General features: G+C 37.4%; 3 protein-coding genes and 1 pseudogene across 4 annotated transcripts; all 4 read right to left on the reverse strand.

Moving 5' to 3' along the window:
* Positions 1-862: 862 nt before the first annotated feature.
* Positions 863-17,533, reverse strand: FK (Ergosterol biosynthesis ERG4/ERG24 family). Of its 2 annotated transcripts, XM_047322678.2 has the most exons (13): positions 17,264-17,533; positions 17,046-17,163; positions 16,874-16,944; positions 16,676-16,732; positions 15,607-15,698; positions 15,101-15,148; positions 10,632-10,752; positions 10,497-10,543; positions 9,143-9,224; positions 2,203-2,279; positions 1,929-2,048; positions 1,324-1,398; positions 863-1,215 (listed from the first exon to the last, which is right to left on the reverse strand). In XM_047322678.2, the coding sequence occupies exons 1-13, from the start codon at positions 17,321-17,323 to the stop codon at positions 1,062-1,064; spliced, it is 1,122 nt and encodes a 373-aa protein (XP_047178634.1). In that variant the 5' UTR covers positions 17,324-17,533; the 3' UTR covers positions 863-1,061. The 2 variants fall into 2 exon arrangements, 1 of the variants encoding a protein (XP_047178634.1); XR_015781562.1 differs by lacking the exons at positions 863-1,215; positions 1,324-1,398; positions 9,143-9,224; ... (6 more) ...; positions 17,046-17,163; positions 17,264-17,533 and adding an exon at positions 2,432-9,133 and having other exon boundaries at positions 1,986-2,048.
* On the reverse strand, positions 11,814-13,316 carry LOC148193912 (uncharacterized). The gene has a single exon (XM_088096270.1). It carries the CDS (start codon positions 13,314-13,316, stop codon positions 12,141-12,143), a length of 1,176 nt encoding a protein of 391 aa, XP_087952396.1. The 3' UTR covers positions 11,814-12,140.
* Positions 13,416-14,704, reverse strand: LOC148193913 (uncharacterized; annotated as a pseudogene).
* A 6,971-nt stretch (positions 17,534-24,504) lies between the features above and the next one.
* On the reverse strand, positions 24,505-25,149 carry LOC124845786 (uncharacterized). Its single transcript, XM_047322992.2, has 2 exons — positions 25,018-25,149; positions 24,505-24,969 (listed from the first exon to the last, which is right to left on the reverse strand). Exons 1-2 carry the CDS (start codon positions 25,147-25,149, stop codon positions 24,505-24,507), a joined length of 597 nt encoding a protein of 198 aa, XP_047178948.2.
* Between the last annotated feature and the right edge of the window lie 311 nt (positions 25,150-25,460).

The raw sequence follows: 25,460 nt of genomic DNA on the forward strand, positions 1-25,460 counted from the left end.
ATAAAATTGTTTCCTTAATGTGTATCTCTATTGTGATTATATATTCTAAGATAATATTTAAATTTCTTAACACCAAGAACCTAACCGGCCATGATGTTATTCATTGTAACACAAGTAGTAGGGATTTGGAATAGCAAAAACAAGCCGAGGTGCTTCGAATACATTATCGACATATTTAGAATATAATATTCAGTGTTGTAAATCTTTTTGAACAAGGTATCATTGCTAACTTTAAAATTCTAAAGGCTTTTGTTATTCCTTGCAGGTCAAGGAAAGAAGACAATGTTATTTAAATAAATTGGTCCCCTCCAAATGAAATTTAATACATATGGAGCATACATTAGTCATGTGAAGAAAACATTTGAGGGATGAAGATAACAACGAAAATGTTCAACTTTTGTGAACTTACGTGAAATTTACAAAAACATATTCAACTTTTGTTCAGGACGAGAGTAACAACGAAAATGTTATGAATTTTTTTTGTGTATTCACATGTTAACTTCATGCTCTTAGTTGTGGTCTTAGTTTTATAATTACCATTTTCAATGTTCATTGTAATCGGAAAATTGAAAAGGGATTTGGAGCATTGAGAGCTGGTAGTTGAATTTCAGCACTTCTGGTGCGTCCTTATGTAGAACCTGCAGAAACAAGGATTTTGTTTCTTTTTTAAGCAAATTGCCTTTTCATGAACAATATCAGACCAGTTTAATCAAGGTCTTTCCTCCTAGTCAATACATCTTGTTTCTTACCATGAATCCAACAGTTCTTTAATTTTTTTTTTAAGGAAACAACTACTTTGGAATGAGACTTCAACTTGATTCCAATAGGAATGTCATTCCAAACATTAATGGTAATGGTAAGATAAGCCAAGGATCTTGCACCATGTCATTCTCATTTCAAAACAAAAAGAGAAATATCAAAAGAGATAGCCATCAAAAAGAAAGCCATGAGCATGATAATCCATACACAAACAGGAAAAAGATCCAAGATTGGGAACCCCAAGAACCAATTTACATCAAAATGCTTAGTAGCATTGGCAAGATGAAGCCATTATTATATTCCTAATAAACATAAGGCAATATTCTCCATGGAACAAGTTTACGATACTCTGTCCATATCTCTTTATACTTCTCTGCACAGCGAGTTTCATCCCTTCTCTCTCTCCAGATTAACAGAATAAGAAGATAAACTGGATAGAAGTATGGAATTGGGGAACTGCAAAAATGAGTTAAATACAACTGTTTGGCATTAACTTCTTTTAGAAAAATAACAAATATCCATGATTTATGTCAACATAATAAAGCAACTAGTTAAGGAGATCACCTTATCCCACAAGGTAAGCTAAAGGAGAGAGCAAGTAGCAAATCCCCTAGGTAATTACAGTGCCTAGCAACACCCCTTCAACATAATAATAAGAATAAATATAAGAAAGATTGATGACTTCAATAAGAAAAAGAATAAGGATATGAACTTTGCAATAGCCAGCTCTAGGATGACAAATGATCACAGACAGCACCAAATATAAATTCTTGCAATAAGTGTCACAAATTTTGAGCTAGATAAAGGGTTCAAAAAATAAGCCAGACATGCATATGAATCCCATAAACATATGACAAGACAATCATCTTTTCTTTTTGCCTCTTAACATCAGAATTAGTTAGAGAACAAGAAAAAGAGATATCGAACCAAATTTAGGATCAGTTTTCCTGTTTCTTAAATTTCCATGTTTCTTTATATTTCATGATATGTTTCCTTATTTCATTAGAATTAAGAGTCTGGTTACTAGTGTTTGAATGAACGAGGCCAGTGCTTATCTATTGTATCACATTGTAAAACATCATACTGAATATCAGTTTCAGAGTGTTACTTTATATTCTCCTTTCCCCTATATCTAAAACCCTGTAATTTCAACATAAATGAAATCTTACCAATAACCAGACGCTAGTAGCTTGCCTCCAACAACTTTTGGAGGCTTACCCCAAATAGGAGCCTTTGGATTCTTTTTGAACACATGTTTTTGCTTGTTTGCCCCTCGAAATACCATATATCTGCACAGTTATATTACACAAATTACAGTTTATAAGGTTTACTGATAAAAATGTGCGAGTTTATTAGATCAGTTTCAGTCTTCATAAAATTTTCTTTTATGTCACTTCAGGAGTGTATGCATTACAGAATTCACTTTTACATATTACAAGTTACCCGATCAAGAAGACAAAGCAATTAGCCACCATGGCAGCCGTTGTTAACTCCACATTGTTCTTCAATAGCCACCACCCCTAATAGCAATTGCAGATTGTCAATACATGCAAGATTTTAATGCAGAAGAGATGGACACAAGTTAAATATGGAGCTAACTAAATCAGTAGCAAGTTTCATTTCCAACACAAGTGAACTATGTTTGAAGCGTGCATCTAAAGCATGTACATACCTTTGTTGGTCACTATCAAGTCTTGACCATAGCTCACACGCACAAAAGAAAATAATCAATATGGATTCAGCATGAGAAATTTGTCTTATTTAAATATGAAAAACATGCATTAACAAGAGAGAGAGAGAGTCTCTTGGAAAATGATTTTGAAAGTCTCCTCATTTATAGAAATCTAAAATGTCAGACAGAAACCAAAGCAAACTAAAAGGAAGACATAAATAACACACATTTCATATTTATCAATTGTAATGGTAATTATGCACACATTAAAGAAAATATAAGTCAGGGGCTGCTCTCTGAAAAAGAAGCATTATTCTAATAGGAATACAAATTCAAATTCTCCATAGGCCCATTTTCTAGGCCTTTTGGCATTATTTTCCAACTAATTTTCTTTTAGTTCAGTAGGTTATCTTGTTCACCTGATTTTGTCACCGATGAGTAATACACCTAGTATTTGGTTACTGAATTAACTGTATATGATTGATGCTCTCGTGCTTACTTTTGTACAGAAATAGAGGAAAGAAAAGAAACATGATTTAAAGCATTTGAAAGCACTGCACTTTACATATGTTATAGGATGAAACAGGGAACCCTGAATTCGAGGTCAGGTACCTCCTAACAAATTAAGAGAAGAGAATGAAATATATTTTTCTGCCTTTCCAAAGCACAGTACAACAATTAAAATAGTTACTCCAAAGATTCCTCTAGGACAGGTGGCACACAGGCCAAATAACACAATAACAAAAACTCTAACTAACTTCTTCTAGAACATCTGGCACCAACAGAGATAACTAAAATTGGGATATATTAGTGATGAATGAAATCAGACCACCCAGCTGGTCTTTTCACCACTCTTTTGGGTCTAGCACCCTCATCCAAAGGACCTTGCATAACAATACCATCCCCTTCAGCAAGGACCTTGTCCTCAAGGTCATACAATGATTTGAGTTCTTGCCATTTTTCCCACGACGTGTCATCCGGAGACAACCCGTTCCACTGAACCAAGGCAAAACGAGTGGGAACACCATCCACAGGAGCTGTCTTAAAATCCAAAACAGCCAATGGAGTGACAAGAGGGCTGTTCTCCACAGACTCAGGAGGAAGATGATCAATACTTGGAGGAACGGGTCCTTCATGACGTTTCAACATAGAACAGTGAAATACATTGTGTATCTTGGATTGTGGCGGAAGATCAATCTTATATGCGACTGGTCCAATACGTTCAAGCACTTTATAAGGGCCATAGAAGCGCTTGGCTAGTTTATGATACCTGTGTCCAGAAACTGAAACTTGTCTGTATGGCTGAAGTTTCAAATACACCCATGTCCCAACCTCAAATTTCAAATCCCTACGCTTCGAATCTGCAAGCTTCTTCATTCTGATTTGTGCCTTCAACAAATTGGCTTTGAGGAGTGAAAAAATCTCCTCACGGGATGTAAGCACCGAGTCACAACCTGCATTAGAAGAAGTGCCTTCAATGTACGCTGGTATAGAGGGAGGTGGCTTGCCATAAACCACTTCAAATGGAGTCAATCCAGACCCAGAATGGATTGAAGTATTGTAGTGGTATTCTGCCCAAGGAAGGTATTTGAACCAATGATTAGGTTTGTTGTGGACGAAAGCTCTTAGGTATTGCTCAATGGTACGATTCATGACTTCGGTTTGTCCATCCGTTTGAGGATGGTAAGAGGAGCTCATTCGGAGAAGGGTGCCACTGAACTTGAACAAATCAGACCAAAAACGGCTAATGAAAATTGGATCTCTATCCGAAACGATACTCTTTGGCAACCTGTGGTGTTTGCAAACCAAATTGACAAACAACTCTGCTACTTTATAAGCTGTGCAGCCTGAATGTAGAGTGCCCAAATGGACAGCTTTATAGAAGCGATCCACAACCACTAATAACACAGTGTAATCATTAGAAGGAGGAAGGCCAGTTACAAAATCTAGAGAAATGTCTTCCCAAACACCCGTCGGGAGGGGTAACGGATGTAGAAGACCTCTGGGACGCTTAGTACTATACTTAGTTTGCTGACAAACATTGCACTGAGATACAAATGCCTTAACGTCCTTAGCCATAGACTCCCAATAAAAATTTGCACTTAGCCGTTTCAGAGTTTTGCTGACCCCAGCATGGCCTCCGATAGGTGTTTCATGGAACTCTCTTAACAACAAAGAAATGAATTTGGACTTGTCGTTGAGCCAAATTTTGCCACGGTAAAGAAGCAATTCACATTCCAATTGAATTTGGGATACGAAGAAGGATCCGAGAGATATTTATCCCTCATGAGGATGAAATCTGGGTCAAGTAACTGTGATTCTTTTAAATCACGCAAAAACACAAATTGAGGGATAGTGAGCATGTGCATCTCACCCTGAGTAAGGAAATCAGATCGTGAAAGGGCATCTGCCACTATGTTCAGCTTTCCTGGTTTGTACTGAATTTCATAATCATAACCGAGTAACTTAACAAGATAATGTTGTTGTTCTGGGGTCTGAATAACCTGAGTCAATAGCTCTTTCAAGCTCCTCTGATCAGTCTGGACGCCACCGTTTCACTGCACTCGTAATGGCATGAAGCTCCCGAACATAAGCAGAGGACTTGGATAAACGAGGGCAGAACACTTTACTGAAATAGGCGATCGGATGATTGTCTTGAGTTAATACTGCACCCATCGCCAATCCAGAGGCATCAGTTTGCACATAGAATGTTTTAGAGAAATCAGGCAATGACAAAATAGTAGTACTAGTCATAGCGGATTTCAATGTATCAAATGCTTGTTGAGATGTGGAAGACCAGGTGAAATTCCCTTTCTTGAAAAGGTCTGTCAAGGGTTGGGCAATTGCCGCATAACCACGTACGAATTTGCGATAAAACCCTGTTAATCCCAAGAATCCACGCAATTCCTTAATGCAAGAGGGAGTTGGCCACTGAATCATAACTTGGATTTTTGCAGGCTCTGGAGACACACCCCCTTCAGCTATAATGTGCCCCAAATAGGCGATCTCTGATTGGAAAAAGGAACACTTCTGAGGTTGCAAATAGAACTGATTGCGTTCAAGTATCTCAAATACTTGATGAAGATGTGACAAATGTTGGGCAAAATCAGTGCTGAAGACCAAGATATCGTCAAAAAATACAATAACGGTCTTGCGTAACAAGGGCCGGAAGATGTCATTCATAGTAGATTGGAATGTTGCTGGAGCGTTTCACAAACCGAAGGGCATTACACAATACTCATAATGATCGTCGTGTGTTCGAAAAGCCGTTTTGTGGACATCAGTGGGTTGGAGTCGAATTTGATGGAACCCGGAGGTGAGATCTAATTTCGAAAAACAACGTGCAGATCCCAGCTCATCCAACAACTCATCGACAGTGGAAAGTGGGAATCGGTCCTTGATGGTGATGGCAATTCAAGGCGCGATAATCCACGCACATCCGCCACGAGCCGTCCTTCTTTTTCAAGAGTAGAACTGGGGAAGAGAACGGACTTGAACTTGGTTGTATCCACCCTGATGCAAGCATTTTGGAAACCTGCTTTTCTATCTCCAATTTCTGAGAGTGAGGATACTTGTAAGGCCGTACATTGACAGGATGAGAATTAGGGAAAACGGGAATGGCATGATCAGTTCCACGTGATGGGGGCAGAGATGTTGGCTCAGAAAATAAGGAGGAGAATGAAGTGAGTAATTGTTGTACCCTGGGATCAGAATGTGCAGGAAGAGAGCAGTGTGTAGAAACTGGCCGAACAGCTAAAGAGAAAAGTTGGGCCGTTGGATCTGAATGAGCAACACGTCTAAGTTGATGCAAGGAAATGGAAGTGGGTTGTGGCCCAGAATCTCCTCTGAGTTCGATGATAGATTGATTAAAAACAAATTTCATAGTGAGTGCTTGATAATCCATTAATATGGGCCCTAATTGCTTTAACCATTCGGCCCCAAGGACTACATCAGATCCCCCCATATCGAGCACATACAAATCTATGTGAAAAGAATGCCCCTGTATTAACAACTCTACTATAGAACACACTGTAGTACAGGCCAACTCTTCGCCACTCCCAACCAGTACTTTGAGAAATGTGGTGGGGGATTGGGCCAAGCCCAAACGAATTGCCACTTCCTTTTGAATGAAATTATGGGTGCTACCCCCATCTACCAACACACGGATCGGGTTCTGGCCAATATGACCCGTGAGACAGAGGGTTTCTGGGGCCCCAGCGCCAGACAAAGCATGTAAACTAATTTGAGCCGATAAGTCCAATAAATCCATGGGTTGTATCGACTGTTCATCCATTCGAGGTTCAGGATTCAAACTCGTTGGATCTGAGGCCAACCCACCCGCGGAATCATCCTCTTCAGCGATAAGAAGAAGGAATCGAGCTGGGACCGATGAGAGCGTGAGTATTTCTGATCACAATTAAAGCAAAGCCCCTTCTCACGGCGCTCCGCCATCTCTGTCTCCGTTAACTTACGATAGTGAGTTTTTGGAGATGGAGAAGGCAAAATGGGAGGAAGAGGTTTCGGTGGTGGTTGCTGTATAGGAGTGGGAACAGTGCGCGTAGGAGATGAAGATGGCCAGGATGAGAGTGGTTTAACACGTTGAACCCTAGAAAGATCCCATAATTTCTCTTCCTGCAACCGAGCCAAACCCACTGCTAGCGACAACGTCTGTGGTTGTTGAGCCACCACCTCACGGTGGATTTCCGATTTGAGGCCGGAGAGGAAACAACTCAATAGGAAAGGTGGTGACAACCCAGTCACGCGATTTGTCGTGGCCTCAAATTCATTGAGGTAAGCAGAAACAGAAGATGTCTGAGAAAGCTTAAAGAGCTTACCCCTTGGATCTTCAAATGCGGTGGGAGCAAATCTGGCCTCGAGAGCTTGCAGCAAATGAGTCCAGGAAAGAATTTGGCCGTTACGGTACATCCATTGAAACCATGCCAAAGTCGCCCCATCAAGATAGAAAGATGCAACAGTGATACGTTCCTCTTCAGGTGTATTATGATAGTCAAAAAATTGGGTGATCTTAAAAATCCAACCAACAGGATCAGTACCGTCAAAACGGGGTACATCCAGTTTCAAGAAATGACATTGTGAAGGTGTGTTTTCAATGGAATGGAATGGTGGAGGGGTTGAAGGAGATTCCAAGTGAGAAAGACGATTGTGCATATCAGTCATTTGGGTGGAAAAGATTGACATCTGTGAAAGCATTTCATCAAGCTTATCAGAAAGGGTTTTAAGGTGCGTGTTGTCTGCCATGGAAGAGAACGCAACGAGAGCACCAAATGTTATAGGATGAAACAGGGAACCCTGAATTCGAGGTCAGGTACCTCCTAAGAAATTAAGAGAAGAGAATGAAATATATTTTTCTGCCTTTCCAAAGCACAGTACAGCAATTAAAATAGTTACTCCAAAGATTCCTCTAGGACAGGTGTCACACAGGCCAAATAACAAAATAACAAAAACTCTAACTAACTTCTTCTAGAACATCTGGCACCAACAGAGACAATTAAAATTGGGATATATTAGTGATGAATGAAATCAGACCACCCAGCTGGTCTTTTCACCACTCTTTTGGGTCTAGCACCCTCATCCAAAGGACCTTGCATAACAACATACATGTGCAAATATCCAGGTGGCATATCATGGATACCATTTTTTGAATAATTGACTTAGTATTCAGAATCATAATAAGTCAGAAGACTAAGATCAAATCAACGTACCAAAATCCTCACAATTACCTAAGCAAATATTCCTATTAAGGAAACAATTTAAAATACAGTGTACCACAGCTAATAAAACTACTATACCAAGTTCTAAATAGATGATGTGATCATGATTCATTACTACTTGTACATAATAAATTACTTGTACATCGACTGTCACAATTCACCCAAATAGAACATATGTCATAGTTCAAATTGACAAGACAAAAGTGTGCTCTGGAAATCAATACAAGTAATAATCGTGGACTCCCTCTCACTAAATTCTTTTACGTGTCCACAAAAAATGATTACATGAATTGGCAAGCTTCGTCCTATATAATTTATACCAAAAGATTTATTCACAAAAGGTTAGAACTTGAGAAAGTGGCCAGAGTAGAAAATAAGTTATATCACACATAAATACAATAAACAAAGAAAAAAAAATCAGATAATAGATGAAAAGCCCAACACAATTGTCAAACACGGACACTATGGAACCTCCATCCATGCCCAAGCAAAAGATCAGAAGTCCATTTGATTGGAAAATTTGATCAATTAGGTTTTTTTCTATTTTAAATATTGTTCTTGTTTGTGTTTTATGGATCATACTTGTGTATGTTGCAGATCCTCCAACCGTTGGGTTTCAGTCCTTATAGGATCCTCAACTGGTAATAAAGGACAAGAATAACATTAGTAAGAATTTTCTGTCCTTTAGATTTAGCCTAATACAAACCTAATTCACCTAAGTAGTAATTGACCATCTACCAAAATCACTTTCAAGTTAATCCACAATCAAGATGACAAACAGAATGGAGTATTCAATGTCAACAAAAGAGCTCCTCAAACACCTTTGGGAGGTGAAACTAAGTTCATATATAGAAAAGTTCAGTTTACAACAGTAGGTATGACTATGAACAAAAAAGGTAACATCTCCTCTGCTTACACAAACAAACTGGAAGTTCAAATTTTTCTATTTCTCATCCAAACCCACAAGTATGACAAATACCTGTATGCTGAAAGTGAAAGGTATCCACACTAAATCTCCAAACACCAACATGAAGCCCAATCTCTCTGCAATTATGTCCCAGCTGCAAAAGACAAAACAATGATAAGGTTAGAAAGGGGAATTGGATCATATGTAATTGATCAAGTGGATATCCTGATCATAGTTCACTGGAAAATTCAGGAGAAATGTTGTTCGGTTAAATCTTTGTCAATTTTTAGATGAAAAATTATGTATATACTGTGCTGAACTTAGATTCCGGGTTTTCATAATATTTGGTTTATTCAGGTAAACTTTTCTGTAAATAATTTTGTCTTAGCTTATGCATAAACTAATTCATAAAAGTTCTCTCATAGTAGCTTCTCTACAAGATGATTTTTAACTCATGTACAAGTTAATTTTAGAGTATAATTTTTTTTTCTATTTTCCCTTCTTATTTTGTTTTTCCAAAAATGCTTATAAAGAAGCTAACCCAAATAGGTCCATTGTATTTTGGACATGGTACTTATAAGTTATACTCGTATGTTCACAACCTGGCTTTTACAATCAAATGCTTTGAAGGGAATTTTAAAAATCATGTTTAACCCAAAACTGGGCTTTATCCAATACGAACAGCAGATAATACATCTACTCATCCACCTAATGCAGCTATGGCATATAATTCAGTTATGTCAATTTATTATCTCAGAAATTCTACAATGGGTAGTAGTACTAGTACCCATAGTAGCAAGATTATTATTTCTTCCCTTGATGCAGACAGATAAAGTGATTCATGCATTGTGGCTACAAACTTGATCATAGCAAAAGTACTGAGACATTTTACAGCTAAATAAATTAGCATTAGTGTCACAGACGCCCCACCCCCTTCCCTCTCCTCTAAAAATATTGTAAATGTATTTAGGGCTTAGAGGTGTGATGGTGATGGTTTGAGTTTGACCATCCACTAGGCCATGTATACTTCTCCATCCAGGTGCTTGCACTTCCAATGTCACCACACCCCTTCCAAAAATATTAAAAAAAGAAAAGAGCACGAAAACCTACCATTTTCAAGCCTGCTTTCGATGGCCAACTTATTGATGTTCTTGTTCATTTGAAAAATATATTATAAGTTAGTTTTAACACATTTAAATTGCATAAGAAAACAATTTCAAACTAATGTGAAATTTTATAAGAAATTATGGATCGATGCAAAGGTAGATTCTATTAAAAATTCATCGTATGAAAGTTTCTCATTGATTTAAGAATTTTAATTTACAACAAAGTGAATGAGTATCATCATCTTAAAACATAGCATGACAAGTAATGCATGATGAAATTTATAGAACGCAAGTCTTCTAGTGTAACATATGTAACTCACGTGGATGTCATGTATTCTTCATGTACAAAATAGTCCAGGATGTATAGCTGGAACATAAATGCAGAAATTCACATGTCAAGCACACAATATAATACATTTTAATTTTAAAACAGACATTCAAGTTTTTGAGATTACTGCACAGAATAGCTGGTAGAGAATCATTGACTGGCTCAAAGTACCATCTTGAATGCTCTTCATAAGAATAGATAAATTGATAAGTAGCCACCCCATCATTCCAGCTCTAACAAAGAAAAATCTGCAATTTGATAATCCATTAAATCCATCACAAAATGCCAGATTGATTTCAGTCATCATTCACACCTCGTTAAATATGCTGATAATGTAATCTTGTTTGCAAAAATCATTTGACATGCATGAGAAATCTATGAACTGTTAGAAAAATTACATCTATGTATCATTATTAAGACCAAGTAGGGTGTAGTGTACCAGTCAATTTATTAGCTCTACGTATAGTTGTACCTGATTATGTACCTAATGCAGTCCCTTAATCTTTCATGTACTTTTGTATCAGGTTTTTTGATACGTACCCAGGTGTTAGGGAAATCAATGAACCCTTGATCCAAGGAGGAGGAAATAATAAAAATTGGTGGGGCAGAGTTTATAAGAGGAGAGAAAAGGGTGACGTGACTTTGTGAGTGAAATGTGTTAGTTAGAAGAGAGAGAAAAAGAGTATGGGTTGTTATATATTATGAGGTGTAGGATGTGAGGGGGGACACGTTTTGTTTTCGGTGGAGTGGGAGGAGAAGAATTATTACGATTCTTCTCAAGAGCTTGGCTCTGGGCAGAGGGTCCTGGAACCTTCTGAGTTTTCTGATTTATCATAATAGTGAATTTTCACCAATCCACTTTTCACACTTCATATTTTCGTTTATTCCGTTTATTCGTAAACTCTGATTTTTAACATTTTTATTATAAATAGAAGATTACGAGAGAGATCTCTCAAGCCCTCCAAAATATATTTCTCTGTTTTTAATCTTAAGTTGTACAAATAAAGTGAAAAAAAAAATCTAAAAAATATGCAACCTAAGAAAATAAAGACAGTGATACTATCATAAATTTAGCCAAATGATGAAATATAGAGCAAACATTGAAAGATAAAAAAATTAAAATCTGGCCATGAGAGTAGGGTGCAGGAGGGCGCAAGTAACATAAAGAATTATTATTCATGTCTTAAGATCGATTTGAAAACTATTTGTCATTCTATACTAGTAATCAATTTTGTAAGTTAAAATTACAACACAGTACAAACATCTCTTATCCATGATTGCTCTATTATATGATTACTAGTATAGTGCCCAGTATAACAATTCCAATTTTTATTCTTTATAACTGTTAGGTTCCTGGGTTTGGAACCTAACAAGAAAACACTCAAAAGATAGAAACAGAAATGAAAGAATGAGTTTTGCTATTATTCACCGTAAACGAATCTCTTTACAAGGACTGGGTTTGGGAGCATAACCTCCCTCTAGAGAGCCTAACCTCCCTACTCAGGATGACAAACCCTGTTAGACTACAATCAAACAATCGACCCCCCACTACAATTGATTATTTGCTATTTATACAACCAATAACCCCGCTCTTCCTAACTGCTAAGGCAGTTAAGGCAGTTAGGCATTTAATGTTTTATTCCTTCACTCGTAAACTCTCCATCCCTAACATTACACCCTGCTGCCGAACAACCTTGTCCTCAAGGTTGGAAACGGGAGGCTTGATCTCATGGCTCCTCTTCATCATCGTGTACTCATATGAATGGAACCCTCTGGCAACTGCCCTCCAACTCAGGTCTGGAGGTTTGGGTGGTGGCAATTCCTCCTCCAATGACTTCCATTCTTCTTGGATTTTATTAGCTTCCAACATTCTGGTCACCTCTTTTCCAGAATTATAATCCCTGAAGAAATGCTCTACGATGTCTTTCAAAGCTTCAAAAAGTTCTCTCCCCTCTGCAGGTGCCTCACGAACGGCAAGGCCCTTCTTTTGTTCGCTGGTCCACCTCTTCACAAAATCCATCCTTCTCTCCCGACCATTGATTCTTCCATCCACCTTTCCCTCCTTAGCCTTCATTCTAATTGTAAGCCCGTTCGGCCAATTACTGAGAGATTGTTTGGACTGTAAGACCGTTCGGCCTTTGAATGTAACTGTAAGACCGTTCGGCCAATGACTAGGAGATCGTTTTGAGTGTAAAACCGTTCGGCCTTTGACTGTAAATGTAAGATCGTTCGGTTCCTCCTGTCCTTTCACATTCGGATTCGGCAGTTCTTTCCCGTTCGTTTCCGGACCGTTCGGTTCCTTCAGTCCTCTCGGGTTCGCAGCTTGTAGTGCTAGCCCGTTCGGCTTCGTCAAGCCTCTCCTGTTGGGTCCAGCAGTCTTCTCTTGTTCAGATCCGACCAACCGCTCGGCCACTCTCGATCGACCTGGGCTATAGCGCTTGGCCTCCGACCGTTCGGTAACTCTCGATCGGCCTGGGTTATAGCGATCGGCCTCAGACCGTGTCACCTCACCGTTCGTTCGTCCCCAAGACGACTTGTCTTCTATGGCGTCGGACCGCTTGGCCACTCCCGATCGGCATGGGCTGTAGCACTTGTCCTCAGACCGCTCGGCAACTTTCGATCTGCTTGGTTTATAGCAATTGGCCTCGAACCGTGTCACCTCACCGCACGTTCGTCCCCCAGACAATTGGTCTTCTATGGCCTTAGACTGCTCGGCCACTCCCGATCGGTATGGGCTATAGCACTTGTCCTCAGACCGTTCGGCAACTTTCTGGAACTCCTCAACATCCCTTGCGATCCGCATCGCCACCATCCATTCCTGCAGTTCATGCTGTCAGACTTGATTCCGGATGTCCTCTTTCAATCCCACAAGAAAATATCCCAACAGCTGCTCGTCCGGTACCCTCTTCGTTCAACCCGCCAATATCTTGAAGTATTGTACATACTCGTCCACCGTCCCCGTCTGTCTCAATGCTGTCAGCCGCTCAACAATGGTTCCAAACCATCAAGGCTTCCTTCAAACCATCCCATGAACGATTCTTGGCTTTCTCCTTCCAAGCTTTGAACCAGTAGCCAGCGCTCCCCTCCATGCTCACATACGCTAATCGTACCTTCTCCTCTTCCGCTACTCCTTGAAATTCGAAGAATCGCTCCGCCAAATTGATCCAGTTCAATGTATCTAATCCTTCGAACACGGGCAGCTCCACCCTCTTTCTCCAATTGAACCGCTCACCTTTTCCACCCCCAATTTCGTCCTTGCGTCTCGTACTCCTATTGGCGTTCACAGGCACCTGACTGTCGTCAGACAGTTCCCCTTGAATGCGGTGTCGTCCCCCCGATAATCGCCTCACTTCTTGAAGATCCTGGCGTGTGGCTACCGAGTCTTGTCGAACTGCCGCCGTTTTCACCTTCATTTCCTCCCTTGATGACTCCATCTCCGCCTTTCGTCCATCCATTGACGGCTCCATTGCCGCCATTCGTTCCTCCATTCTTCCTTCTAGTGCGTTTAATTTTTCCCCTCTTTGTCTTCGCTCTCGTTCCTCCCCCGAGCACTCCCTTCTCCTTCTCTGATTCTCGTTAACAGTATGTTGATCTTCATCTACAAACCCTGGACTGCCTTCTAATCCCTTTTCCTGGTTCCACACCCTTCCTCCAAGAACTCACAAGAGTTCTCTGGTTTCCTGCCGCATTTCTTGCATATTTCTTCTCCATTCTGCTAGCTCCCTTTTCTGTTCGCTGATCCTCCTTTCCCAAGAATTGTCTCTTCCTTCCATGCTTCCCCCTTTCTTGACCACTTCTTGATCCGTTCTTGACCCCTCTCCTAAGGATATCCGGCAGGTCGGACCAATTGTTAGGTTCCTGGGTTTGAAACCTAACAAGAAAACACTCAAAAGATAGAAACAGAAATGAAAGAATGAGTTTTGCTATTATTCACCGTAAACGAATCTCTTTACAAGGACTGGGTTTGGGAGCATAACCTCCCTCTAGAGAGCCTAACCTCCCTCCTCAGGATGACAAACCCTGTTAGACTACAATCAAACAATCGACCCCCCACTACAATTGATTATTTGCTATTTATACAACCAATAACCCCGCTCTTCCTAACTGCTAAGGCAGTTAAGGCAGTTGGGCATTTAATGTTTTATTCCTTCACTCGTAAACTCTCCATCCCTAACAAAAACACATTTATGCTTTCTACTTTTTTTAAGACCTAGTCTGTTTGGCCAGTATTAAAAAATAGGATGTCAAAACATGAGACATGTAGGTTGTTAATAAACATTGCAGGGAAAACTGAGTCAAGTTTCACAAGGAAAAGAATAGAACAATCTACAGATCATATAAAAGCCACCGTTAGGTATTCAGAATAATCATGATGGAATTCCAGATGAGATACAAATTTCATTGGTAGGTTGGGGCAAGATGTATCATTCATAGTAAGATCATAAATCACATTTGAACCAGTCAAGTTAAATGAGAAAAAGAAAATAAATCTTTCAATGGCAGAGATGGGGAATAAAAATATATTTTTAACATGGCCTAAATTGAAAACAGTCAAGTGAAATGAGATCAAGCAAGAAATTTGGGAAAATCACATACTTGAGGTCAATACCCATGAATTGAGGATTTAGTTGTATTCCAAACCACCTATTTAAAAAAAAAAAAGGAAGCAAATATCATCAAGATTAACCATAGAAAAGTAATTCCTTCTGGGGAGAAAAGTTGACCATGCTACTAATTGCATGCCAGTAATTACCATACACAGAAATATAGAACATAGAAAATGCAAACAGACAGCATTTTGCCTCTAAATGCGAACACACAGCTACTTACATATTAAATAAGCCTTAAATTAAGTATGTTTTCTACCACTTAATATAATCTCTTGAAGCCACAAATTTTGCAGCAGTGCCGAGAGTCAGGGAAATACAATAGAAGAGAATACGGGTCATAGAGTAACCTACAGCATGTACATATTTCTTCTGCCAACTCCCTGTTGTTTAAGGAGATGAAAAGTAATATATGATGCTTCCAACATCAAAATGATGGCCCCACTTCTCAATTAAAATAGCCATTAGTTAAAGTAATCTCAATTTAGAACATACCAATCATGTATCAGGTTCCCACTGATATGAGGTTTTAGAGATGAACCTTTACTTTGTGACTCGCAACCAGAAAAATACAATACCAGAGTCACCTGCCATTTATTCGCAAAAGATCAACGAAACTGACAACCAAAAGGATATAAAATTATCATGCCATGCTGAATAGTAAGAACATCATAAATGATGATTGAAATAAACCATCTTATGTCAAAATTGTAAGGGGATAACCAAAATGTAGGTAGAAGAGATTGAACACTAACTGGAGGGAGAAGGTATTAATGTCCAAATATTGGGCATATAATTTCTTTTCATCAATTAAGTTTAAAAATGGATCGAATGGAATAGTTCAATTAAACAGGTGAAGGAATGTCAAAGAAAATTTCAGACAAACCATTTGAAAAGACCACACTCTAACCGTTTTTACTAATAATGGAGTAAGTGGCCAACTCCACCCAATAGGATAAGACTATATTGTTGATTGATTATAAAATGGGATATGTTCATATTTTCATTTAGTATATCTGTAGGATGGAATTGAAAACTAATTTATTTATACCAAATTGGTATTTACAAATGAGACCCATTATTGGTGAAGCAATGACCTCCACAACAAGATCGGTGCACGTAACCTATTGAAGAAAAGTAGAAAACCTTAAATACGAAAAACAAACAAATTAATGTTCAACCTATACTAGTTTAGCATCAAAACGTAACATTCAAATCAGCCGTAAGTTGTGAACAAATTGCTAATCTCGAGAAGAGACATTAATCCAAGAATACATGTCACTTAAAGTATTTAAATAGACAAAGATGACAAGTAATGAATGACACAAAAACTACAAGCAAGTTCAGTTTTACAGGTGCTTTTGGGTGTAATCTAATCAAAATTAGAGTTTCAACCCGATAATACAAGTAATAAAAGTTCACATTAAAAATCAACATACATTACTGATACGAAATTTCAATTCTGATTAATACCAAAAACACTTATAGAGCATGTAAGTTTAGTCCAACAAATGATCAGATGCCAAAATTTGACACTGCAAATATCAATTATAAGCTTACATACAAGAAAACTAAAGAGAAACGTTGTGGACAGCAACTCAAGTCCTCTGTCTGATATGGCCTGCAAGAATTACCACAAAAGCACATTAAACATCTTAACCTCAATCTTCAAGAAAAAAGGTGAACAATCTAATCCATCTTCCATTTCATGAGTTCACTCCAATAAAACTAGACAAAACAGAAAAATTCAGGAAACACATACAGTGGGAGACACAAAACCCATATTGGCACCGATCCCAAGAAGCGCAACCAACAGAAGAAGCGAGAGCAGACCTGAGAAAATGTAAACATAGTTAAAAACACAAACACACTTTTTCATATTTATATATTAAAAACGACCACATTGTCGTTAACATGCACATATTATAACTGACCATTGCAGCGATAGTGAAGACGAGTTGCATCAGGTAGAGCAACCCCAGGAACAATTTTTCCAGGGAGAATGGATCCAGCAATGGCCAAGTAAGTGAAGAACCCCGTAAGCAAAGGAACCTGACCCAGTTTATAAAAGGGGGAAAAGATTGTAAATTGATCATTATTTTCGTATAATCGGTGAAATCGAAAAGATTGGGGTTGAGTATTAAGGACTAACGGAGTTCCAAGAAGGCATGAGAGCGTGTAGGAGAAAACTCAGATCCACGTTGGACTCCATCACTTCCGAGTGAGCTCAAAATTGAGACTTTTCAATAGAAGTTCGAGGTTTTAGACTGGGCTGTGTTGCTACTTTAAACACTCTCAGCCGCAGATGAAACGTGATTGAACATTGCGATCTACACTCTAGTCCTGAGTCCAGCCATTTTCTGTTTAAAATTAAAATTTCGTTTTTCCGTGGCTTCTTTAATCTACTGCAATTTTTTTATATTTTTGGTAACAAAACTCTTCATATAGATTTTTCAAGCGGATCAGAGTGTTGTATGACAGGTGCATCAAATGTAATGTTCTATGACATGGATTCTTGTTCAATTTTCTGATGTAGTGGAAATCTTGGGTTTATCCTTCTTTTCTTAAAAACTAAATAGGTGAAATGATATTAAAATTTGTGTATACTTATAAAGAGAGAGATAATCATGAATTTTTCATATAATATGATAACGTGAAAATTCAGTATGAAAAATCTTTTTCATTATCCTATGATAAGTGCAATTATTTGTTTATGTTTAGTAGGACACTTCTCTAAAATACATTATTTATATACTGTTTGTCTGTTTTTTTTTATTAATATAGAATAATTTAGCATTGAAATTATTAATCTAATGTAAACTTTAAAAAATTATAAATTATGATAAGTGGTGCTAATATAAGATCACTTCAATAAGTAATCATGTTTAACCAAGCACCATTTTAGTCCCATTATGATAAAGATATGAGATATCTTCCTTGAATTAGACTCGATTAGTTATACAATTGTTACGGTTAAGTTTGGTTGAGGATTTTTTTTTTTTGAGGAAAAAGAACTATTAGTTTGGATGAGGAACGTTAAAAAAAAGAAAAAAAGAGAATCAGAGAGCAAGTTTTGTTTTTTTATGGAAGTATCAAGAAAAGAGAGAAGAAAAATGAGACATAATGATATACGTATTCTTTTATTATATATATATATATATATATATATATAATGCATTTATTTTTTTTATATTTTTTTATCATATTATATATTTTATGAATCTATGGTTTTTTGTCTTTTAATAGGTGTATTTTAAGTCTTAATCAATATTGTAGGTGTCTATAAATTATTTTTTCATAATTTATAGTGTGTGTGTAAATCAATACATATAACATCTACAAGGAGTATATAGTTAAATCGAGTGGAGTATTTTTTGCAATTTTTTATTAAATTACATTCAATTTAACCTATTCTTAGTTGGATTAGTTGAGCTGCTCAATTGGATTATCAAATTTTAATTCTTTTACTAAGATTTGTAATTTGAAAAAAAAACTATTTTTCTTGAATTTTCAAAACATTTTAGAAAAACATTATTGAATACTTAAGTAATTTAATATCTCATAAAATAAATATTTAGTTAATAAAATAAATTGAATAATAATTATATGATAATTGCTACTAATGTATTTAATAATTTTGGTTAAGTTGAATCTGAAACTTAAATTGTGAAATTTGCATTGTTTAAGTGTGAGATATGAGATAGAGTTATATTGGATGGTGAGTGGTGATGATTTATATCTATTTAAAATTAAATTTTAAATTTTAATTAAATTTTTATGTTTAAAAGATTGATTTAAATAGTATTTGTAATAATTGAACTTGTGAAATAGAAATGTTTTACAAAAAAAATTTATTTGTATAAATTATTTTTTAATATTATAATGTTTGTTGATGTAACTTAGTTAAATTTTGATTGTGTGAAATTAAGTTTTTTTCAAGTTATAAAATAAGGCCAAAATTAGTAAATTATGGAAAGGACCTAAATGTACTTTTAGTCTCTACTTATACACTCTTTTTTCATATGGGTGACATAAAATCTATTCTTACACCCCATGTTTCTCTACTTTCACTCATCCTACCATTCACCAGATCATATCCAATTAGATGATGTCATGTCTTATGATCCATCACTTTTGTAAATGATCAGCTAGAATCCAAACTCAATCTTAATATATATGCATGCTGAATATATGAGTCTAATAATTTTTAATTTTAATTGAAAATATATTTTGATGAAAGTTAAGAGCTTTCATGTTATTAAATGAGCTTTTGTCAATAATTGAGAATATACTTTGATTAAAGGTAAAAACTTTAACAAGAATTAATCAATAATATAGTTTAATTAATTAGCTTTCTATTTGATAAGGAAGAAAAATAATAAACATGATTAGACATACTAGAATTTAATGAGAATATATTTTTATTAAATTTATTATGAATAATCTAAAAAGTTCTTGATTTTATTTGAGAATCTACTTTGGTTATTGGGAAGAATGTCAACAAGTTAATTAATAACTTACTTTAATTAATTTAAAATCAGAAACAAAAATAATCAATTAAACAATAATATATGGATAACAACCGTGGAATCAACCTGTTTGATTAAAATCATTTTAAAGTCTTTTATCATTTTGTTATTTCATTTATTGTTATCAAATTTGTTAGCATAGAGTTGAAGAACAGAAATTTTGATATCTCAAAGTCAAGTCTATATGTGCTCTTATTGCAGGAAGATCTTTATGAAGACTTATTTTTATATTAAAGCTTTTGTAATTTAGTAGATTTATGAATAGGATGTGGTTTATCTTTGATTCTATATATTGTTTGTCTTAGGTTGCGCTAAAATTTATTTTGAATCAGAAAACCCCATTTTATACTCTTGGATAATTGATTATCACATGTTAATTAGTTGACAACGGTTTTGGAGCTATCTTTGAGTAAGATCTCTATAAATTAGATTGAGACTCTCATTCTAAAATACGAAAATACGAAACATACAAAAAGGTGTACTTTTGAAACTCTTTTCTGCAGGTTGTAGTGATAAGTGTTCTAGGGTTTGTTGAACCCTTGTGTTGTGGCTTTGAGAACTTGACGTGTTGGCATAGAGCGAGAACTTTCACAAAGAGTGTGATTGAGTGTTGTTGTTGTTGGCATAGAGCGAGAACTTTCATAGGGAGTATGATTAAGTGTCGTTGTTGTTGGCATAGAGCGAGAACTATCACAAGGGGTGTGATTGAGTGTTGTTGTTGTTGCTGAGTTGAAAGTTTGTCATCCTTCGTGAAGCATTCGAAGGATGTGTTCATCCTTTTGTGAAGATTCAGAGGAGGTGTTCATCCCTTGTGGGTTACAGGGGAAGTGACTTTCATATCTTGAGGTAATAAGAGAGGTGTCCTAACCTACAACTTGTTTATTTTCTTTGTGATTGCAATAGTTTGTTAGTTTGTGCTAGTGAAGCGTTAATTCTTCGTTGAGATTAACAACTAGATGTAAGATCTCTATGATCCAAACAAGAATAAAAATTACTTGTCCAATTTTCTCTCTTTCTTACTTTTTTTTTATTTGTTTAAATTATTTTAAGGAATTTATATTTAGGCTTAATAACACTGATGGTCCCAATTTTTGTCAGGTTTATTCGAAATGGTCCTAATTTTTTTAAACCGTTCATTGTAGTCCTAAATATTGTAATTTGTGTTCAATTTAGTCTTTTTTGCAAACGCCATCTAAATCGTTAACTACCAATTGTCCACTTGTGCAATCAATGAATGAGATGTGATTTATTAGCTAACGTGGACACTTCAAGGTTACAATGAGGTGGATTTATGGTATTTGAAAATGTATTTCTATATTAGCGTTTTTCAACGCCACTGCCAAAGTTTCGACACCCGTCGCTGTTAAGGTTTTTCATCTTTCAAGCTGTCAACACCATCAAATGGTCGGAGATTGAAGGTTGAAGCCGTATTTTTTAGGTTTAATCATTTTCGACATCCCTATTTGTGCAGGATCATCTCAAATTGGTCCTTGTATTTTAAATCATCTCAAATAGGTCCTTGTATTTTAAATCCTCTCAAATAGGTTCTTTATTGTGAAAAATTTAACCAATTTAGACCTTACCGTTAACTAGGCTGGACGGTGCTAAAAAATTTGATGCGTTGCTTGGTGACATGAGCAAGTGGTACTGACGTGGCACACATTGGAGCGTGAGTTGGCTTTCTTTATTCACGTATTTAAAAAAATTAACTTTAATCAAAACGCATCGTTTTATTTATGAAAAACAGATGACTAGTTAGGTTTTTTTTAATTTGATTGTTGTTTGGGTGTGGAATTTGGGGAAATTTGGGAAAATAATTGGGATTTCAAGAAATCCCTAAATTGGAAGATTGAAATCCCTGAGGAGAACGAGGTTTGTCTTCGACCTTGTTCTGCTTCTTATTGGAGGGTGTTTTGGTGCGACGCAGGTGAGTGGATGCTAAACGCTGTTGTTCGAAGACGTTGTTGAAGGAGCATTCTTGTTGTCCGTCGACATGCAATGTGTGGCGGAAGGAAAACCGTAATGTGTGTTCACCGATTTTCCACTATGGAATGAGATGTGTGTTGAGAACTGCTAAAACTTTGAAGAATCGTGGCAAGCAATTTTGGGGATGCTCGAAGTATAAGGTATGTGATGAGTCAATATTTTCTTGACTTCACTTAGTTTATTGTACCGGATTTATTCGGGAAATGTGCTTAATTATCCAATATTTTTCCATTTTTGCTAATTGTGCTTAATGTGATCAGAAATTCTTATTTTAATTAATTTGAATTATTTGAGCTTATTATTTGAATTATTGATTGTAGGGAAATTGTTGGATAATATTTGGGACATTTTGGAGGTCAAAAGAAAATGTCACATAAAATATACTTTAAACTAAAATGAGTGAGGTGGTGTGGATTTAAATTATGGGAGTGCACATGGAGATGGGCTTGGTTGGAGAAGCTAAGAAGTGGTGCTGGAAGAAAAAGGGAGGCTCACGGCCTTCACACAAGCAAGGTGCACTTGGGGAAATGAAGAGCTATGTCCAGATGAAGTCCAGCAATAGCAAGACAAATCTTCACGCGAGAATGGGAAGCAGAGGGGGTGTGTCCAGCAAGCAACCCAGCAGAGGAGATGATTGAATATTTGGAGAAAGAGCTACACACGGAGATTTGGATGTCCAGCAGAGTGAAGCCACGGCCCACACAAGGAAGCGATGCACACAATAGCTGAGGGGTGCACGTGAATGGACAACAGCAACGGCCCACACTTGAGACACGAGTAGCTTCCAGCAAAGAGGGAGGCTTCACTGGACACGCTGACAGTAGGTAGAGTCCAAAGGAGGGGGGTGCAGGAAGGAAGAAAAGGAGAAGCAACATCCACATCCAGCAAGCGAAGAGGCCTATTTTCGGAGCATCTAGTAGGATATTAAATGAGCAACGTTACGGCCTACATTGGGGCGTTCCAGCAGAAGCAAAAGGGGTGCAGGTCCAGCAAGCATCACCGTCCAGCATCCAGCAGAAGCGGAAGAGGTCCAGCACGTTGAGGGGGTGCACTCGGTCCAACAGCTGATGACACGGTCCAGGGGCTTCACTGGGTGGAGAAAAGCAAGGGCTCCAACAGGAAAACGGGGGACATCATCCTTCATTAGAAAAGAGAGGACGCACATGGGGGGTAGCGGGTGGTCTAGAGTTGGTGTGCACGGTGATTAAGGAATGAAGGGAATGAACATGAGGATTTAAAAAAAAAAACCCTTGGAGGAGAATGAAGGTGCAATAGCTCACGGAGGGGAGCGTGGTGCACGGCTTGGACGGGAGAATGTAGCTTCCTGTGTTGGTGTGCACGATTTTTATACCACCAGCGAGAAATGAGTGTCCTTTTCTTTAGAGAATAGTAGCAAGGTGATTAGATAGGAGTGGGTGTGTACGGTGATTAGATAAGCGTGGAAGACCACCAGTTACCGCCCGGGCGCCCTTTTGGGGCGCTTGAGCGCCGAATGCACGAAGCTTGGGCGTCCTCACTGTGGCTTGAGCGTGGAAGACCACCGCTCAATGCCCGGGCGCCTTAAGTGGGGCGCTTGAGCGCCAGCGACACGGGCTTGAGCTTGTTTCTGTTCTGTCTTCGCTCTATTTAAAGGACCCAAGCGTCCTATGTTTTGTATCCCTGGCTGGAGTAGCACAACATCACACTCTTTCACTCTCTGAAGGCGGATTTGGATGCGGGAGCTTCCATCCTCTACTTTTAGGGTTTTTCTATCTCATGTTTTTCCATTATTCATCTAGCTTCATTATGTCTATGGTGAACTAAACTCAATTTGTTGTTGGGGGATGATGTAACCTTGTGAACTCTCATGTATTTGAATTTATTCTTAATACCATATGCTTTATCATTAATTGTTAGAGTAATTCATCTATGCTTATTACATGTTGTGTTTAACTCATTCATAGCATGATGTATGAATTGCATGAGTGTCGGGAGGTTCCTTACAATTCAGGTTCTTGTTGAATTCTCCAAGAGTAATATTGCTCAGGGATAAGGGTATGAGTCTTGGTCGTCTTAAAGCTCTTGATCTTCACATGCTAGGAATTGAATGAACTGGTGATTAAGGACAGGCTTCTTCGTCGAGGGATCGAGTTTAAGTGATTTAGTGAGTGACGTTGACAGTAATGCATAAAGAAGAATTCTTACATACATGAGAAGGAACTTGGCGAAATCTAACCTCAACAACATATTCATCTCATATTAAACAACATCCGTTCATTATGCTATTGTGCTATTGATCAAACTGCATTCATATTTAATTTTCTGTCTTTGCATTTGAAACCGATGATCTCGTTTTCTTTAAGTCTTACTTAATCAAGTTATCACACGACTGTCTAGTGCCGAGAGTCCTCTGGGATACGATATTTGGTCTTACCATTTTATATTACTTGTGCGATTCGGTACACTTGCCGATCATCCAACAAGCAACTGGTCTATAATCATCCTCCATAAATATTTTGTGCATGCAATAAGTCAGGCTTATACCTTTGAGATCTGTCATTGACCATCCAATAGCTCCTTTGTTGGCTTTCAACACTTTTACCAACTTTTCTTCTTCTATGAGAGATAGAGAATTACTAATGATGATCGGTTTCTTCTCACCTTCTTCTTAGAAAACATACTTTAAATGTGGTGGTAATACCTTCAACTCCAAATTCTTTTCCTTGACCTCTTCCTTAGTATCAATCTTCTCAAAATTTGCCTCATGCAATGGAAGTTCTTTTAACACCTCTAGGTCATTCAAGCACTCATCAGTTAGTTCTTCTTCCTCTTCATTCAAATCTTCACATGCATCAATGAGCGTCTTCTCTAAAGGAGAAGAACAACTTACCATCTTCTCTTACACCATACACACTTCATCAAGTGTGTCAAACTGGAAACATGCTTTATCATCCTTGGGATATGACATGGCTTCAAACACGTCAAAATTCACTTCTTCATCTTGAACTCTTACTTTAAGCTTGCCATTCTCCACATCAATTAAGACTCTTACAGTCTTCATAAATGGTCTCCAAAGAATGGGAGGAACATTCACATCCTCCTCCATCTCCATGATAACAAAGTCCACAGGAAATAGAAACTTGTCTACCTTCACAAGCACATCTTCAGCTACCCCATAAGGATATTTTAGAGATCTATCTACTAGTTGAAGAGTCATCCGAGTAGGCTTGAGTTCTAAACCTTCAATCTCCTTAAACATAAAGAGCGGCATCAGATTGATACTGGCTCTCAAATCAATTAATGCCCTTCCAACAGATATATTTCCTATAGTGCAAGGAATGGTGAAACTTCCTGGATCTTTTAACTAGGGAGGTAAAAGCTTTTGTATGATAACACTACAATTTCCGTGTACTTCAATGGTTTCCTCTTCAATGTACTTCCTTTTCTTAGTGAGGAGTTCCTTAAAAAATTTAGCATATGAAGGCATTTGTTGCAAAGCTTCAGAGAAGGGTATATTAATCTCCAATTTGTTGAAAATCTCCATGAAACGCTCAAATTGGTTTTCCTTCTCCTTCCTAGAATAATTCTTCGGGTAAGGAAGAGGTTTTTCATACAATTCTTTCTTTTTTCTCTTATTCTCTTCCTCTCTTTTTTTCTTTTCTTCTCTCTCACTCTCTTCTTTTTCTTTTTCTTTCTCTTCCTCTACATCTTTCTCTTTTTCACTCAACCTTTCTTTTTCTTTTCTCTCTATTTTTCTCTCATCTAAAATTCTGTCACTTTTAGTAACAATGGTTTTGCATTCCTCTCTTTTACCACCAAAATCTTCCACCTTCTGAACTAGATGACCAATCTGCC

Source organism: Vigna umbellata, chromosome 8 (genome assembly GCF_029865625.1).
Source record: "Vigna umbellata cultivar VRB3 chromosome 8, Vumbellata_1.0, whole genome shotgun sequence".
Classification (NCBI taxonomy): domain Eukaryota; kingdom Viridiplantae; phylum Streptophyta; class Magnoliopsida; order Fabales; family Fabaceae; genus Vigna; species Vigna umbellata.